At 43.7% G+C, this 20,068-nt stretch overlaps 1 protein-coding gene across 1 annotated transcript in view; it reads right to left on the minus strand.

Moving 5' to 3' along the window:
• Positions 1–20,068, minus strand: part of LOC135223784 (ribonuclease H2 subunit A-like) — a 134,298-nt gene that overhangs the window by 65,562 nt on the left and 48,668 nt on the right. Inside the window, exons 3-5 of the mRNA XM_064262620.1 lie at positions 15,930–16,056; positions 15,370–15,468; positions 7,865–7,946 (exon numbers count right to left, since the gene is read on the minus strand). Coding sequence (XP_064118690.1) covers positions 7,865–7,946; positions 15,370–15,468; positions 15,930–16,056 — 308 coding nt within the window. The remainder of the gene's footprint in view (positions 1–7,864; positions 7,947–15,369; positions 15,469–15,929; positions 16,057–20,068) is intronic.

Here is a 20,068-nt window from a genome sequence, read left to right on the forward strand (position 1 = left end):
ATCAGGTGATCTACCTTACCCACCGCTGGGTGGCGGGTGTAAGAAACAATCCCCCTTTCTTGTCAGATTTTTTCTTCCACCTGTCTCCTGAGGGGAGGCTGGGAGGGCCATCAATCGTATATATCTGCCAGGTAAGTATGTACAAAACTTTATTGTATACTAACAACATCATTTTTGTACATGAACTTCCCTGCCAGATATATACTTAGCTGATTGACACCCTTGGTGGAGGGAAAGAGACATACACTCACCTAGAAAGTGGGGACAACACATGTTAAAGGAATAAAAATATACCCTTGGTTCTTACCTGATTTAGGCAGAAGACTTCATAGTTACTGTCTATTAGTCTGCGTTGCCTAAAGAGTTACAGCGAGGGCGTGACCTATAGCTGAAGAACTCTTTGGGTCTACCAATGGGAACTGAGTCCACTTACTTGGCAGAATCCAAACAGGGTCTGGTCAATGGGGATCAACCCGCTTACATGACAGAGCCTATCACTACCAAATGCAAGGAGCCTCAAGCACAACCGATCACCTAACCAATTACAAATATTAGTATACGAAAGAAGGAGCTGCCTCCTGCAACCTCCTTCATACAACCCAAAAAACTCAATACCAAAAACTAACAGGGAAAAAGATTAAAAAGGATGTGTTTCAGCTCCCTGCCCCAGCACTGAATCCGCCGATACGTAAGGGCCTAGCCCAAAGCACTTTTCATACGTAATCGTTACGTCTTTTAGGTAGTGATTGGAGAAGACTGATTTACACCTCCAAAAAGTGGCCTTCATGAGGTTTTGCAATGACATATTCTTCTTGAAAGCCAAAGACATCGCGATGGCCCTTACTTCGTGCGCCTTGACTTTCAGAAGTCTAAACTGTTCCTGATTGCACGATGTGTGGGCTTCTCTAATAACATTCCTGATAAAGAATGAGAGGACATTTTTAGATAAGGGCCTACTGGGGTCCCTTACCGAGCACCAGAGATTGCTTGCATTAGCCCCAAGTCTTCTCTTCCTCTGAAGATAAAATTTAAGGCTTCTCACCGGGCAAAGAGATCTCTCCTCTTCTGTCCCAACTAAGGAGGATAAGCTTTTAATTTCGAAGCTCCTGGGCCACGGTGAAGATGGGTTTTCATTCTTGGCCAGGAAAGACGGAAGAAAAGAGCAAACAGCGGAGCCTCCTTGGAAACCTACCTCACCTTCTAGAGCTTGCAGCTCGCCGACTCTCTTCGCTGAAGCTAATGCACAGAGAAAAAGTCTTCATCGAGAGGTCTCTGAACGAAGCTGTATGGGGAGGTTCGAATCTTGAGGACCTCAGGAAGAGCAGTAGGACATCTAGATTCCAGCTAGGGACTAAGCAAGAGGTTCTTTTAACGGTCTCAAACAACTTGATTAAATCATGGAGGTCCTTATCTTCAGATATGTTTAATCCTCTGTGACGAAAAACTGAAGAAAGCATGCTCCTGTAGCCCTTGATGGTAGAGACTACTAACCCGCATTTTTCTCTCAGGAAGAGAAGAAAATCTGCTATCTGAGTCACAGAGGTACTGGAGGAGGAAACTTTATGAGTCCTGCACCAACGTCGAAAAACATCCCACTTCGACTGGTAGACCCTGGTGGTGGAAGGTCTACATGCATTGGCAATAGCCCTTGCAGACTTTGCCGAAAAGCCCTTAGTTCTGACGAGACTCTTGATAGTCTGAATCCAGTCAGACTGAGAGCGGGGAGGTTCTTGTGAAACCTGTCGAAGTGGGGCTGTTTGAGCAGATCGACTCTTAGTGGTAGGGATCTTAGACCATCCACCAACCATTCCAGTACCTCTGTGAACCAGTCGTGGGCGGGCCAGAACGGAGCTATCAAGGTCATCCTCGCTCCTTCTGAAGCTGTGAACTTCCTTAGCGTTTCCCCTAGAATCTTGAAAGGCGGGAACGCGTAAAGATCTAGGTTTTTCCAATCCATCAGGAATGCATCTATTGACACTGCTCTCGGGTCTGCAATAGGGGAGCAGTATAGATCTATCCTCGCATTCCTGGAGGTCGCAAAGAGATCGAGATGGGGCCTGCCCCACGTCTTCCACAGCTCCTGGCATACGTCCGAGTGCAGAGTCCACTCTGAGGGAAGGACTTGATTCCTTCTGCTTAGCAGATCCGCTCTGACATTTCTTTCTCCCTGTACGAACCTGGTGAGGAGACTTATCCTCCTTTCCTCTGACACAGGGAGGGAGCGATCTCGCTGTCCCTCGTACAGGGAGAAAGAGCGAGTCCCCCCTGTTTCCGAATGTAAGCCAGGGCTGTGGTGTTGTCCGAGTTGATCTGAACTGACGTTTCCTTTACGAGGGGTTCGAAGGCTTTGAGAGCGAACCAAATCGCCGTCAGCTCTTTCCTGTTGATGTGCCAGGACACCTGATCCCCCATCCAGGTGCCTGACACTTCTCTCGACCCGAGAGTAGCTCCCCAACCTATGTCCGACGCGTCTGCATATAACACTAGGCTGGGGTTCTGTATGTGCAAGGAAACGCCTTCCTTGAACAGGAGAGGGTCTAGCCACCAACGGAGATCCTCCTTTACCACTTGTGAAATCTTGAACGCAAAGTCTAGACCCTGAGATCTTCGGTTCCAGTTCCTCGTCAGGAAGAACTGTAGGGGTCTGAGGTACAACCTCCCTAGAGAAACGAATTGCTCCAGCGAGGAGAGTGTCCCCAACAGACTCATCCACTCCCTCGCTGTGCATACATCTTTCTCTAGAAAGGTTGCGACCTTCTCCGAACATCGGGTTATTCTCTCTAGGGAAGGATACGCCCAAAAAACCTGAGAAGCCATCCAAATCCCCAGATAGATACGATCTTGACTGGGGATTAGCTGTGACTTCTCGAAATTCACTAGCAAACCCAGAGAAGCTGCTAAATTCAACGTTAAGCGAAGGTCCTCCAGACATTTCTCCTTTGACTTGGCCCTGATTAGCCAATCGTCTAAGTAGAGGGAAATCCTCACTCCCTCGAGATGAAGCCACTGAGCAACGTTCTTCATCAGCCCTGTGAAGACTTGGGGGACTGTGGAAAGGCCGAAGCATAGGGCCCTGAACTGAAACACGTTCCCTCCCCACATGAATCTCAGAAACTTGCGTGACGAAGGATGGACCGGCACGTGGAAGTAAGCGTCCTGAAGGTCCAGTGACACCATCCAGTCCCCGAGACGAAGAGCTGCTAAGACCGATGAAGTCGTCTCCATAGCGAACTTCCTCTTCTTCACAAAGATGTTCAGGGCGCTTACGTCCAGAACCGGTCTCCATCCACCTAAGGTCTTGGGAACAAGGAACAGACGGTTGTAGAAACCCGCGGAAAGAGGGTCCTCTACCATCTCTATTGCCTTTCTCCCGCATAAGCTCTACTGCTAAAGCGAGGGCTTGATTCATGAGTGGGTCTTTGTATTTGGCCACCAGCTCCCTTGGTGTGGTGGTCAAAGGTGGTCTCGAGATAAAGGGAATGAGGTATCCCTTCTTGATGATAGCGAGGGACCAGTTGTCCGCCCTCTTCTGTGCCCAGACGTCTGCAAAATTCAGAAGTCTGGCACCCACAGTCGTCTGGAGGACACGAGAGCTATTTCTTGGCCCTAATAGACCGCGAGAAGGTCCTTCCTCTTCTAGGTGGTCTCGAACCTCTGGAGGAAGAAGTGCGGGACGAAGGGCCTCCTCGAAAGGGCTCCTGCCTACTCTGACTGTCCTTCTTCGTTTTCTGCTGGAATGAAGTTTTCGGGATCCTAGCTGAACGAGCCAGCATATCCTGCGTCGCTTTTGCTGACAACGAGCTGGAAATATCGTTGATTATCTTCTTCGGGAAGAGCTGCGGAGAGAGTTGAGAGTATAACAAGGAAGCTCTCTGCGCATGGGAAACAGCCTTGGTTAGAAAGGAGCAGAAAACTGCCCTTTTCTTTACCACTCCTGCTCCAAAAAGTGAAGCTATCTCCCCAGATCCATCTCTAACTGCCTTGTCCATACAAGACAGCACCGCGTGAAGATCTTCAGGTGAAAGAGAGTCTTGATCTTGGGTCCTCTTTGCCATGACTCCAAGGGTCCAGTCAAGAAAGTTAAAAACTTCTAAGACCCGGAACATTCCCTTCAGAAGGTGATCTAACTCGCTCATACCCCAAGTCGTCTTCGCAGAGTTAAGAGCCGAGCGACGTGCGGAATCAACCAACGAAGAGAAGTCCGAGTCTGCCGAAGAGGGAAGAATCAGACCCAAGGGCTCTCCTGACTCGTATCAGAACCCCATCTTTCCCGTAAGTTTGGACGGGGGAAAAGAAAAGACGGTCTTCCCCTTCTCCTCCTTCGAGACCAACCAATCATCGAAGTTCTTGAGAGCCTTCTTCATCGACACTGTCGGTTTCATCTTAACGACTGAAGACTTCTTCGATGTATTAGTCGTCGAAAATAAGGACGGAGGTGACGGAGGAGCAACGGCCGAAAGAAACTCCCCAAAATCTTGCAAGAGGAGGTCGGTCAATCTCTTGTACGAAGACACTGAAGAATCCTTGGGCAAATCTTCCTCAGAATCCCCAAGATTCTCTTCAGATGAATGACGCTTGGAAGATCTACTGCAAGGAGGAGAGCTTTTCCTCGGAGAGCGCCTACTGGGAGAATGTCCACTGGGAGAGCGCCTACAAGGAGAGCGCTTACAGGGAGAGCGCCTACTTGGAGAGCGCCTACTAGGAGAGCGCCTAGAGGGAGAGCGCCTACTAGCGGAAGCTCGCCTGTCGGAAGCAAAGTCCAGGTCCACAGATGAGCGCCTGGACGAGGGAGAGTGCTTATCAGGCTCTCTGCGCCTGCCAGGCTCTTGGCGCCTGCCACGGGGAGAAAAAACTTCCACGGAAGAGTCCCTGTCTGAAGCAAGGCGCTTACAAGGCTCTGTGCGCCTATCCAATCGGGAGCGATCAAAAGGAGAGGATTGCCTCCATTGGCGCCTACTAGGCTCTTGGCACCTACGAACTTCTGTACGTTCGACCAAGGGCGAACGGAATCCTGGCGAGGGAAGAGCCACTGGAGAACGGCGCCTACTAGGCTCCGGGCGCCCGTCAAAAGGAGAGCAGCTACCAGGCAAAGAACTCCTCCTCCGCTCCTGACGAGTACGAGGCTCTTGGCACCTGTCAAGCTCTTGGCGCTTAACCGAAGAGCGGAAATCTTGAGGAGAGCGCCTGTCAGGCTCCTTGCGCCTGACATGCTCAATACGCTTGCTGGGGAGAGAGGAGAGCCTACTCGGAGAGCGATCCCGAACTTCAACCTGAAATTCTGACGTCCTACTACGAGGCTCAAGAACACCTCTAGCAGGAGGAGAGCGAGCAGAAGAGAAGTTCCTTGACTTCTTCACCGGAAGCGAGACGTCCTTCCGACGATGAGAAGACCTGGCAATAGAATCTGCTAAAGCCGAAATCTGCGCCTGCAGACCCGCCAAGATGCGCGCAGGAGATCTCTTGAAGTCCTCTACTGGAGACGTTGTCCGGGACCGAACAGGAGAAGCGTAAACTGCAGAACTCTTGGCTCTCTTGCGTTCCACTTCAGGCTCTTCCGCGAAGGATTCGGGCTGGAAGGAAGGGCGCAAGGTATTTTCCAGGGCCTCTTGAGAGGGCGAGACGACTCCGAGGCACTCCATCTACGCTTAGGAGAAGGCGACGAAGATGACGAGAAACACTGGCGCAATACCTCCTTCTTGGCTCGATCCAAGGCAGCCTGGGAACGAGGAACAGGATCTGCCGAGGGGACGCCTGACCGGTGGGGGTTCTCCCTAACCTTCCTGCGGCTTTTGACTTTCCTCCTCCACTGGGTCTGGGATTCTGGAAGAGGTCTAGGCCTGGAAGCTTTAGTGAGCCGGTCAGACGCACCCTCCACTGCACTAGGGGCACTGCACTGATCACTTGCACTGTCACTCTTACCTTGTAGAGAGCGAGCGAAGCTCTCCTTACTCCTGATCGAGGCTCTCCCGGAAGCAACCTCCAAAAACGAATCTTCGGGTTCAAAGCTGGGCGCAGGGGCTGAAACTGGAGAAGGAACTACTTCTACTACAGGGTTGTCAACGTCAATTTCACTCACTCTCGATCTACTCGAGCTCCTTGAAGAAGCCTTGCGCGCCCTATCCTTCTCCAACTTCCTTAAATAAGAAGATAGAGCCTTCCAACCATCCTCATCTAAACTCTCGCACTCTTTACAAGGGTTAACTAAAGAGCATTCATTCCCTCTACATAACATACATATGGAGTGAGGATCTAAAGCAGCTTTTGGAAGCCTCACTTTACAGTCACTCACTGAACAAACTCTAAATAAAGCAGGTTTCTTGACCTCAGAATCATCCATGATTACTAATCCAGAGAAAAATCCAAAAAGCGTATGCCAAGCCAACAGACAAAGGGTACTTCACCAAAATCCAATTCGTCGGCAACGAGAAAGAATCTAACTATCGGAAGGACTGAACAACAGGTGTTGTCCAGCCGGCGACAGAAAAAAATCTGACAAGAAAGGGGGATTGGTTCTTACACCCGCCACCCAGCGGCGGGTAAGGTAGATCACCTGACCTACCTGTAGCATGTGCCGCGAGTTTTGAATTTTCTGTCGTGACGTCAGAGACGTAAGCTAAGTATATATCTGGCAGGGAAGTTCATGTACAAAAATGAGCACTTACAAGAGATGGGTATTTAACTGCATGAAGACCAACTTTTCCTATGAGACACAATGAGATTGGCAACAAAACTCAAAATCATAGAAGCTTTCATTACAATGAATTTGCAATGGAAGAAAAAAAAATTCAAGAAAGAATACTCACCAAGCACATGAGCTGTAAAGGATTGTACTCCACTCACAAGAAAAAGGGCTTACGTGTGCTAGATTACGAGAAATGAAGTCAAGGAAAGAAGGAAAGGATGACTATGAATAACTGATCTCTCCCAACTGGAAGCACTGAATATGGGCCCCTACAAAAATGTTACACTTAATGAAAATCAGGAGCTACATGGGCAATATCAAATAGGTAAAGGAATCTTGACAATTGCAAAGTAGTACTTGAAGCCAGAGAGGAGGAGAGATATCAAGCAAAAGGTCCTCTTCAGAAACATCCACTTAGCCCTAAGCATATTAAATGCCTTGCTGCGGCCAGTGACATGTCAGCATGAACAGAAAAGAAGAAAATTGAAAGATTCCATTCAAAGGAGATATGACCTGAAGGTTCTCATAGAAAAAAGAAGACTGTCCTTAAGAGAAAACTGAAGGCTTAGCAGGTATAGTAAAGGAATTGAAGAGTGAGCCATCCTTGCTAGAAAACAGAAACTTGGTCATAAACTACGAAAGACTCCAACAATAACCAGTGGCTAGAAAGTGAAACTTGCCCTGAGAGGGAATATATCTAACAATAGCCCTTGATAAAGAACATTGACCGAGGACCAGCAGGGGATGGTGATAGCTTCTGCAACCCCTACAAAATGCCCCACATTCTGGAGCTCTTAATAATCACTGTACATGAAGATGTAATGAATCTGGGTTGGTGTAACACTGCACACAAAGTAAGGCAGTTCATTTCTGGGGATCAAGGAATCCATCCATATCACATTCACAGACGGGGTTATGCTGCTTTTTTTTTTTTTTTGCACTGTTTAAGAGATGACTGTAGTGTTTGGGGCCAGTCATAAAATAAATGTAGGCAACTTATAAGCACAGTAAGGAAAAGTTACCAGTGAAACAAAATATTATTTACCGTACAAGTAAAAAGAAAACAAATAACACTGTATACAAAAACAAATTATATAATTTAAACAGCATATTCTACAACAAAAATCTTAATTCATAGTGTAAAAGTCTATACTCTTTAAAGTATAGCACTTCAATTCCTACCTCCTGGATAGCCACTCCCCCAGTTATCAATTTCAATATCTTCTGGAAAACTCCAACCCTTCAAAGCCCTGTCTCGGGCAACCTGGAAAAAAAAATTTAAAAGAACTTTACAATAAGGTTGACACACTTTATACCTGACGATATCATTTTCTAAAATTCAAACTATGAAACCCTCTGATATCTTGAAAATCTTAGCTACATTTTACACAATACTTTCCAGTATATGCTGATTAATAAAGCAGTATCAAAGGTTTTCATTATTTTACTACTCCCTAGCAGTCTCAGTATACTCTTCAGTCATCTTTTTCTCTTTCCATCAGTGAATATTTCCCCTCCCATATTCCAAAACTTCGTCTCAATATTATTCTTGGATAAAAAAAAATAGCTACAGATTGCTGAAGAATCAAAGATATCTAAAAAAATGTTCAAAGATATCTAAAAAAATGTTTAAAAGATAAAGACTTGAATAAGGAGAAGTGAAAATTGTTATAACCAGGTAGGTATAGTAGATTGGTCAAGGCACCAGCCTGTTTTAGATACTACTAGATTTAAAAGTCCCTTCTAAGGCTGGCAAGTCCAGTCTGTTGGGTCCCCCTCTGGTCATGGACTTTTCCTATGCCTACACCAAACCAGAATAGTCTGGCATATTCATTACACAACTTTCACTATTGATAAATTTGACAACACTGAACACCACACACACTACTCAACTCTTTTCAATCTGCCCTTTCTTGTTGTGTGGAGGAGACCACCTGGTAGGCATCTTTTCCAGAAGACCACTCCATAACAAACCACACTGTTCTTCAATGTTGGATGGTGCCAAAGCCTTTGTACCAGGGTCTTCCACTGTCTTGGATTAGAGTTCCCTTGCTTGGGGGTACACCCAGGCAAACTTTACTGTCAGTTTCTTCTTGTTTTCCAAACAGTATGTAGGGCTGAGGAAGACTGGTGGTTTAGCAATAGGTTTCCTTACCCTTATCACTTTCTTTTTCTCTATCTTTACCCATAAATTCATTTTCACAACCAACATTTGTCTCCATGGGTATACATATTTTGAACAAATTTTGCATGTATAAATTGCTCCTATCATTCTTTTTAAGTCTGTAAATATTCCTGTATGCTTGTTTTACATGTTGTAGCTTATTTCTGGCAAAACTGAACTTAATCCTGGATCAAAGAATAAATCAAGGAAATGTTATATTTTATATAACAATGTCCCATTGATTACATAAGAATAAAAAGGTCTTGGATGTTAGTGCAAATTTTGATATCCTCTTTTGTTCTAAAACTTGTCTGATTTGCAACATACTTTAGAACTGCTGATTTCCAAGTTTAAGAAGCCCATTTTTACTTAAGCCTAATGTCATTCCAAGGGCTCATGGAAGGACTCTGTGTACTGTATTAGAGGGTTTCTCTGCATCTAATAAGCCACTGTACAAATGTGGATGTCATGAAAGTTCAAGTCTGTGAATACTAATAAATGTTTTTTGTTTTTGTTAGCTATAGAAACAGATTTGGATTATTCTATTTATGGCTGCTCGCATACAATCAGGTTGTTCCTGGTGTCAGTTTTTCAAGAAAGGTATACTTGAAATTCCGGGCCAATTGGGATGGTATTCACCACAATTTTATTTGACCTCAGAGGAAGAAATATTTATAGAAGTCAAAATATTATTTAATGTTTAAATGATCATTTATTATACCTGGAAGTCCTCAGTTATAATAAGAATTCAGCATAGAAGAGGATATACTATTTTCTATACACCATGATCTAAAGACTGACCACTTAGCATGGTATACATCATTAGATGACTTTTTCTTGCATTGAGCAATAGCTCTTGCAGCCCTTCACTCATAATGAGGTGTCAGGCAGTCTGTAAGCGGTCAGGGCCAGAGTGGACAGACCTTGATGGAACCTTCTAAAGTGAGCTGTCTGAGTACTGTTCCTCTGTGGTAGTAATCTTAGGAAATTTACCAGAAGCTCTAGTAGTTCTGGAAACTATTCTTGAGCTGGCCAGAATGGGGCAATTAAGAATCATCAAAATGTTCCAGCGAGACCTGAACTTGTTGATAACTTCCCCCTCCATCTTGAATGGTGGGAGGGCATATAGGTCCTTGTCCGACCAATCCATAAGCATTGCATCTGTTGCCCATGCTTGAAGATCTAGGACTGGCAAGCAATACAAATGAAGACGATGGTTCTTTGCCATGGCAAACAGATCTAGAATAAATTTGCTCCAAAGCTTCCACAAATCGAGGCAGACTAACGGGGTCAACATCCACTCTGTGGGAAGGACCTGCTTTTTTTTGCGGCTCCATTCGTCCGCTAGGGCACTGAATTTCCTTGGATGAATCTTGTTAAGATTCTTATCTGATTCCGATTTGCCCAAAGAAGTAGGGCCCTTGCTGCCCCACATAGAGAGAGCGTGTTCCTCTGTGCTTTCTGATGTACGACAGATCCGTTGTGTTGTCCGTGTGTACAATTACTACCTCGTTGCAAACCAAATCTGCAAACTGCAACAGTCCCCAACTGACTGTCGTCGGCACCTTCAAATTGATATACCACTCCTTCTGATATCTATTCTACATTCATGAGATTTCCCTTTCTCTAGGTTGGATGCATCTAGTAGAATACTGGGTTGGGGCTCAGAGGGAGGAGTACTTCCCTTCTAAATGCCTGTCTTCTGATCTCCACCAAGACAGGTCCTCCTTTATCTTGTTTGTTACTTGGAACATAAACGAGTCCAGGAACTTCTTCCTGTGCCAAGTCACTTTGAGAAAAAATTGGTGATTTCTCATGTGAAGTCTTCCCAATATTACAAATTGTTCTATTGAAGATAGAGTACCTCAAAAGCTCATCCACTTCTTCGCTGAACACTTCTGAAGGGATAGAACATGGTTCACCTTCTGGATGCAAGATTCCACCCTTTGTAGGGATGGAAAAGCCTGAAAAGTCACTAAGTCAATCTTCATCCCCAAATAGACTACTTGTTGACAAGGGGTCTATTGTGATTTTTCAGGTTTATTAGCAGTCCTAATTCTTGGCTAATAAAAAGGTCCTCTGCATGTCCTCCATGCACTTCTCTTGTGTGTGTGGTCAAAGATGCTAATCGACCAGATATACACTCTCGGATCCCTATTAGATGCAACCGCTTTGCAATGGTGAATTGGGATATGGAAGTAAGAATCTTCCATATCAATGGAAATCATCCAATCTCCCCTGACAAATGGATGCCAAAACCATCTGATTCGTTTCCATTTTGAATCTTGTTTTCCTTACAAACAGATTCAGGGAGCTTACATCTAGTATTGGTCTCCAACCCCCACCCCCAAAGGCCTTGGGGGCTGCAAAAAGACTATTGTAGAACCCTGGAGTAAGTGGATCTCTTAATAACTCTGGCCATTTTCTTTAGGAGGGACAAAACTTCCTCCAAAGGGTAAAGAATTTGTCTGAACCTTCTGGGTAGGCCGACAAATTTATTGGAGAGCCGAACAACAGTGGAGCTCGCTCGAAAGGGATCACGTAACCCCCTCTCAAAACTCTGACGATCCACGGCTCCGCGCCTCTTACTTCCCAATTTCTCCAAAACTGGAGGAGCCTTGCCCCTACAGGTGCATGAAGTACTGAACGTTCACTATTTCATTGAGGACTTAGACGAGGACTTCTTAATTGCCCTAGATCTAGGGCAGGACCTAGACACTCCCCTGCCACGTAAGGGCTAAGCGTGCGTAGATGGCGAGAGGCGAGAACTAGGAGTTGGATCACAAGGACGTTTCAGGTGAGAGTAAATCCTGGATGGATTTCTTCTGAAGCTCAGAAAAAACTTGAACCACAGTGTCCTCCGGGAAGAGGTGTCTCCTATTCAGAGGAGAGTAAAGTAAGGAGGACCTCTGTGTCCAAGAAACACCATTAGTGGTGAATGAACACCAAAGCTCTCTTTTGAAGAATGCCTGGAGCAAAAAGAGAGGCCAACTCCAACGAACTATCTCTTATACCTTTATCAAGGAAAGAAATAACACCCGAAATGTCAGAAAAGGTTTTCTCATCTAAAGAGGAGCATTCCTTGCTCTTCCGACCCAAGGGTCCCAATACCCAAGCCAAGAAGCTTATTACCTCAAAAACCCTAAAAATGTTTTTAGTAAGGCGGTCCAGTTTTGACAGCGAAAACATTACTTTGGCTGAATCAATAATATTGGAAAAGTTCCCCCTGGAAGGAGGCAGAAACACCCAGAGAGCCTCCCTGGTCTCGTAACAAAAGTGCCTTTTTGTGGAAAGGCAAGGAGGAGGGAAGATAAAATTAACTCTCCCGATCCCGCTTGTCCGCAAGCCAAATAATATCTTTCAAGGCTTTGCAAGCAGAAAAGGAAAGGACTAGTTTAGGTAATTTTGATGAGTCTGACTATCTCTCATATAAGAGGATTCTGGTAATGACAGGGCCGCAGGTGAAAAACTCTGAGAAATTCACTAAAAAAATAGCAAAGAAGTGACTTGCAAGCTGTACGAGAAGTCTCCTTATCCTTTTCCTCATCTCTCTCCATGAGCAGGAGGTGTCGAAGTTTTTACAAAGTCCAAGATACTATGAAGCTTACCATGGACCCCCTGTATTCGCGTTCTCTGGATTCGCAGACTCACTCATTTGCAGATTTCTCTCTGGAACAAATCCCCCATTATTTGCAGAAAATTCATCTTCACAGCATTTTTCTATGAGAAATATCCACAAATCCCAGTTTGATATATATATATATATATATGATAGATATATAGATATATATATATATATATATATATATATATATAATATATATATATATATATATAATATTTCATCATAAAATGCACTTTTTATGATAAAACTATGAAAAAACCAGGTATAAAATTTTTAGTGCGTTTTTCTTGAGTTTTAACTAATAGAACAGGCTGTTTTAAGCATTTTTATAGGGCCTCCAACTACGTATTCACTGGGGGGTGCCACGGTGTTGTTGGTGGTCCTTTCCGAATACAGGGGGGGGGGACCCACTGTACTTTGAATTGCTGCAATGGATGGATCCAAAATTGCTGAAGTTTGAGGTACTGCACCAGTAGCAGTTGGTTGTTCCAAAAGTACTGATGTGCCCTCAGGCGCAAATGGGCGCTTGGGTGCTTGTGGCGCCAGTGAGCGTTTGGCTGATTGTGGCGCCAATGGGTGCTCCAGGGACAAAACCCTCTCTTGAAAAACCACTGGTTCCAATACCAGAGGACAAGAGAGCGCCAAAGATTGATCTGGAAGAGAAGACTCACATGCCAGTATAGGCGCCAATGGGTGCTCCTGAATCCCTACCTAACAATGAAGGACACATAATACCCTCCTCCGTACATGAAGGTTGCACATGCGCCAACAGACGCTTAGTCGCAGACTGCTTCTTGAGCCAGAGGCGAAAGCAGAGGAAGGATCTGGAGAGGGAAGCATGGGAGGATAAAGAACTGGCCCCAACAGATGCTCAGACCTTTTCCTTTGTGCTACCTCTTCAGACCAACGTCCAGAGGACAACTTCCTCGCTTTTTAGCGGACGAGACTTATGTACAAAGTTCAATTGGCGTTTGGGGGGAAGACTCCTTAGAATTCGACCTGCTTGAGGATTGAGACTCCTTAGATATGCCTTTCCAATGATGCTCTGACTTTTCAACAGGACTGCCTGAGGGGGTGACTGCTCATAAGCAGACTCCACTGACCTCCCTTGGGCTATCAGTATGACTCCTCCCAGGGGCTGGGGAGTTTGACAGGGACCTTTACTTGAGAAAATCAGCAGGACAAACAGCCACCTCCTCCACAACACTATAACGCTGGCACTCACATTAGTATCATAACAGATGCTCCTAAAGTCTCCATTGCCTGTAACATAATAAGAGAATTTTATGTCTACCAGTGCTTCAAGGCTGGCAATGGCATCGGGTTCGGGTGCTAGAGAGTCAGGGTTAGGATTAGGTTGATTAGGAAAGGGGGAAGGTTGAACAGAAGAGGAAGGAGAGAGTGTACCAACAGCTATATTCTGACTATCTGTTTCTTAGTGTTTCCTCTAGAAGCAGCCTTTCTCTTTTTGTCTTTTTCTAACTTACTCAAATGGCTAGTTAAGGTCTTCCATGTTTTGTCATCTCAATCAACACATTCCCCACAAGTCAAAGTCGGTGTGCAAGTTTGATACCCTACACTCAACAAAAACTGAATGCAGGTCATAACAGGCCTTAATGAGCCTAGTATTGAGAGCTGGTATGGAACATGCCTAATTCCTGCTAACTCAATCGAATGCAAAAATTTAACATTTTGCCAAACTCCTAACAATAGCTACATATTTTTGACGAACAGGCTACCAAATTCAACAAAGTACTTCACCAAACATCCACAGATATTCAATAAGTAATTCCTAAATTTCCACCGCTACTGAACTAGCTGTTGACAGCACCACCCGGCAGAAACAACTTTTTTCTGTGCCGAGTTGGTTCCTATCTCCCATGGTACCAGAGGGGCCCCCAGCCTAGCCAATACACGTAGCACTGCTGCGAATTTCAAAATTCTAGCTGCTGACGGTTTAGAAACTATATCTATGTAACTACTTGGTAAGTTCCATAAATAAATTTTAAAATTATGTAAAGAATGAAGGAAAACCCAGTCTTCTAGCATAGAGACTTGGAGAGAGGGGTGAGGTTGGAGCTGTCACATATGTCAAGAAACCTGACAGCAAGGGTAGGGGAGTGTTGCCATCTTGAGGTTAAAGTTTACAAATATTCACTAATTTTTGTATGTTATTTTCATGACTAAATACATATTTATGATACAAAAATGATTTACTAATTTTCAAATGTTAATATTGATTAATACTGTAATAAGTTTAATATGTAAGATTAAATGATGTTAATAAAAATTATAATTATCTCTTTCTCTATCTATTTTGTATAAATGAATAAGTGATTTACCTAATACATAATAAGTACTAATTTTCAAATATTAGTAAGATTAAATATAATAATAATAATAAAATAATGTTATTACTTAAAATATTTATTCTCTCTCGTACTTCAAAGTCCTTACTTGAGTTCATATACTGGATAATATTTTGTAGTAAATTGTTTTAAAAAGACTATAAAAAATTATGAAGAAGCAGTCGCCAGGTTACGATGGGTTTGGCTTACGATGTTCTGAGGTTAAGTAGTTTTTCAATTATATTCATCAGAAATTATTTCCAGGGTTACGGCGCCTACAACACTGATCTGGCAGATGAAATATGACACCAGAAATGCAAAATAATCAATATTTGAAGGTTTTTTGGATGAAAAATGCAACAAGAATGCAGTTTGCATAGTTTTCAATGCACCCAAAGCATTAAAAGTAAGGTTTTCTTAGCATTTCTTACCATGTTCTGGGTTACGACGCGTCTCAAGAACGGAAACCCCATTGTAACCCGGGGACTGCCTGTATTCTCAAAGTTTACCATAGTTATAAAATAAAAAATCTTTTGGGAATTAACCTTACCTTCGCACAAATACTAGCACCTGACACACATGGAAAGAGAGCGTCAGCTTTCTTGGCAACACACACTTTCAAAGTAGGGAAAATTTCTTGCAGCTTAGCCTGGATAAATATGAGTCTCTCAGTTCATCACTAGTGTAAAAAAAATATTTATGCATAAAACTATAAAACATTTTATACACAACCCCTAGCAGTTTCCAATATCATAATGAGACTACAAATGACATAAATGCTAAAAGGATTTGTAAATACTTGATAGTACATTCATCAGACCATGACAAAATCCACAGGATACAAAGCAAAACATGCAGTACTAACGAAGAATGGTTGACACTCAGGCCCAAGGTATTGAGTCCTTTAAGTAGTAATGCAACACCCTAACAGGTCACAGTAGGTAGTTATATAATGAAATTTTATATTTCAAAACTTAGAGTATACCATATAATGTATATACACATAATATATAATCAATGGATACTTCTATTACTATTAAAAAAACATCTAAAGGCCACAATTTAAAGCAATAATGCTATATATTAAATATTTCCATTCATTTTACATACCTCATACTTTTCAGGAGGTCCAACAGTATCGACATACACTTCTGACACCTTAACTCCTGCAGCAATTGCTCTCTTGATCAGACTGATGGCCGCATTATGTGATACTTCATTTAATGACACCTTTGGTCTGTTTTGGAGTTAAAGAGAGGGGAAACAACTAAAGGTATTATCTTAAGCAGGGTTTGGGTCAATTATGAATTGAATTGGAATTGATGCTAAAATTGTGTGAACTGGAATTGAAAAAAAAATGTTGAAATAATTAAATTGATACCAAATCAATTAGAATTGATGCCAAAAAATTGACATGAATCAACATGAATTGATGCTAAATTCAGTGAATTGATATGAATTAATGCTACAATGCTGCAAATTGATATGAATTGATCAATACACCCTTATATGTATAACAAATCTTGTGTGATATAAGCTGGACCTTTACACACCATCTCATTAAGGCTAAATAACAGGAATTAAACCTTGCATTCTTGAACATGACATGTTATGATTAGATATATCTTTTTAGAGATAGAATTAGGCTATAAAGAACAGAACATGAATTATGGGCGATGTATTATAAAAATTTTCCGAGTTCTCCAACTCTACTGTTTTGAGTCCCACTCATACCCATACCAGTCCTGTACCCACAGTACAGATCAAGTCTTGTCTGCCTTACTTACACTATCCTGTCAGCTACTATGGTGTTTGGCAACCATATTCATATATTCATAAGCTGGACCAGTTACACACCATTTTATTCAGGTAAACTGACAGGAATTTGACTCGTCAATCTTGAAAGTGTTATGAATAGATAGGGATAAAATTAGACTATAAAGAACAGAACATAGAAATTATAGGCTACTATCAAAACAAAGGCTATCGTTATTAAATCTTTTTTTTAGTTTTCCGACTCTACTGTTCCGAGTCATACCTGTACCGGTCCTGAGTCACACCCGTACCGGTCCGAGTCACACACATACTAGTTCCGTACATACAGTGCAGATCTAGTCTTGTTCTGACTTACTTGCCCTATTATGTTAGCTACTATGGTGTTTATCAACCATATTCATATGATAACAAGCTGGACCTGTTACACACCATCTCATTCAGGAAAACTGACAAGAATTATTACAGTTGTCAATGTTTGTATTTAAAAAAAAAAAAAAAAAAAAAAAAAAAAAAAAAAAATTATCAAAAGATGCCAACTTTTTGGTTATAAAAAATATGAATTTTGTTTAATACAAAGTTGTATAATGAGATTTTGTGGCTTTTTTTTTTTTTTTTTTAAACCATAGACACAGTTTGGAGTACCCGAGTTGATAAGATACCCTTCTCTTAAGTATAGTAATATACTTTTAAGAATAATATGCAGCACTTTCCATTACACAAAATACCTATATTTAAGAAGTAAAGAATAAAATAACAGTGGAAGGAGAAAATATTAGGGAGGTTGGGTCTTCCAAATATTCACGAACAATATACAATATAATATAGGCTCTCTTTAACTGAATTTAGAGCCTAAAAAATCAAATCCAACATGGGGTAGGCTGAATAAGATTTGGAAATAAAATAAAATGAACCTGCATACAAAGTAAAATTGTATATTAGTCTGATATGATTTGTATTACCATACAGACATGAATCATGCATAGCAATGAAAAAATGAAAATACATCTAAAAGACAGTGGAAAAATGAGACCTAAGGGAAATGGTATATTTTTGGATTAATAAAAGGATATTGTTATGATACGAATAAAGTTTCATACATACTTACCTGGCAGATATATACATAGCTAAGACTCCGTCGTCCCCGACAGAAATTCAAATTTTCGCGGCACACGCTGCAGGTAGGTCAGGTGTCTACCGTCCTGCCCTGGTGGCAGGATTAGGAACAACCATTCCTGTCTATCATATTTTTTCTCTTCCACCTGTCTCCTTGCGGGGAGGCTGGGGGGTGGCCCCTAATCGTATAATATCTGCCAGGTAAGTATGTATGAAACTTTATTGTATCATAACAATATCATTTTCATACAATCAACTTACCTGTCAGATATATCATAGCTGATTGGCACCCTTCGGTGGAGGGTAAGAGACAGCTACTATAGGAATAGACAGGTAAACAACATATGTTGTTAGGTATAAATAAATAAAAAACCTTGGTTTCCATACCTGATAGGTGGTAGACTTCGTGTGTTTGTTTCCCCGCCCAGTAGTCCTGCATCACCTCAAGAAACTTTAGCGAGATATGTGATCCTATGGCCAAGAGTTCTTGTGGGTCTGCCGAAGGGGTCTTATCCACTTACTCGGCAGAGCCTGAAAGGACTTGTCAATGGTGCTGATCCACTATATGACAATACACTTATGAAGGAGCGCAACACCGATCCCGATCACCTGATCCTAACACGAGGGTTCGCGCTCAAATTGGAAGAGTTTTATCCCCACACTCCTTTCAAAAACCCCCAATAATTTCACTAAGTTAAAAAAACTTTAACTCAAAGTTAAGGATCAGGTTTGTCGGCTCCTTATACCCAGTAACGTATCCGCAGAAACGTTATAAACCAAAAGAAGAAGGATCTCTCGTAGGTTAACTTGACATCCTTTGTGTAATGAGAAGTCAACAACAGAGTTGCCTCTACGTACAACACAGCTAATTATGTCTTATATGACATATTGTTATGTAAAGAACAAGAATTTGCAAAAGCGCGCACTTCCTGCGCTTTTAATTCTCAGCTGTTTGAAGGAATCAAGTCACTAATGAAGTGCTAGGAGATCTCCATGTTTCAAAGAAGACCAGGGCTTTCTTGAAATGGATCTCACCCGACTGAAGCCTGAAGCCTGGCAGGGAAACCTCGCGCCTGCTGGTTGCTTCGCTCTTGGTTGGCGCCTAGCGTGGCTTGTCTGGTACCGTTTCGCTTGACTGGCGCCTCGCATCTGTATGACGCTTCGCGTCTTAGCTGGATTCTTCGCCTAGAGCCTGGCTTGCGCCTGGCTGGCGCCTCGCGCCTGGCTGGCGCCTCGCGCCTGCTGGCGCTTTGTGTCTGCCTGGCGCCTCGCGCCTGCCTGGCGCCTTGCGCCTGGCTGGCGTCTAGCTCCTGGTTGGAGTGGCGCCTTGCGCCTGCCTGGAGCTTCGCGCTGGCTGGCACCCTCGCGGCTGGCTGGCACCTCGCGGCTGGCTGGCACCTCGCGCCTGGCTGGCGTCTCGCGCCAGGGTTGGCGCTTTGTGCCTGGCTGGCACCTCGCGCGCCTGCTGGCGTCTCGCGCCAGGTTGGCGCTTTGTGCCTGCCTGGCGCCTCGCGCCTGGCTGGCGTTTCGCGCCAGGTTGGCGCTTTGTGCCTGCCTGGAGCTTCTCGCCTGGCTGGCGCCTTGCGCCTGCCTGGAAGCTTCGCCGCTGGCTGGTCCAAGCCCGTCGCGCCTGCCTGGCGCCTCGCGCCTGGGTGGCTCCTCCCCACTTGCCGGAGCTTCGAGCTTGGTAAGTGTCGAGGATGTCTGGCAATGTCCACATCGGACACTCTTATCTGTCCCTATATGTTTCGCATCTAGCGCATCTGTGTCAGGTTTGTAGGCCCGGTCTTTCTCCTCATCAGACAATGACAGTGGTTCTTGGGGCTGTCTGCAGGTTTCTTCTTCCTTACTGACTGTGTCAGAATGGTCTTGAGTCGCCTTCTCAGTTAATGAACGGAGAAATGTCCTTCCACTACTGAGAAGGGAACAAAAAGTCAGACAAAGGCGAGTACCAGAAGCGCTGCCCTCTGAGGCGTGGGAGACCGCTTGGTTAAAAAGACACTATATACTGTCCTCTTTTTAAGAAGACCTGCTCCAAACAAAGAGGAGATTCTCAACCGAGCCATCCTGATCCGCTTTGTCTATACAAGACAAAATACACAGAAGGACTTCTGGTTCGAGTCCTTCAGAATCATGGGCTTTCTTGGACATCACCCCCAAGGGACCAATCTAAGAAGTTGAAAACTTCCAATACATGAAAGAGTCCCTTGAGGAGATGGTCCCGTTCTGAAATGCCCCAAGTTATACGGGCAGAGTTCAAACCTTGTCTACGTGAAGCGTCAACTAAGGTCGAAAAGTCCGCTTCTGACGTAGACGGAAGAGAAAATACCCCTATTCTCTCCCGTCTGATATCAAATGCC

This window comes from Macrobrachium nipponense, chromosome 11 (genome assembly GCF_015104395.2).
Source record: "Macrobrachium nipponense isolate FS-2020 chromosome 11, ASM1510439v2, whole genome shotgun sequence".
Taxonomy (NCBI): domain Eukaryota; kingdom Metazoa; phylum Arthropoda; class Malacostraca; order Decapoda; family Palaemonidae; genus Macrobrachium; species Macrobrachium nipponense.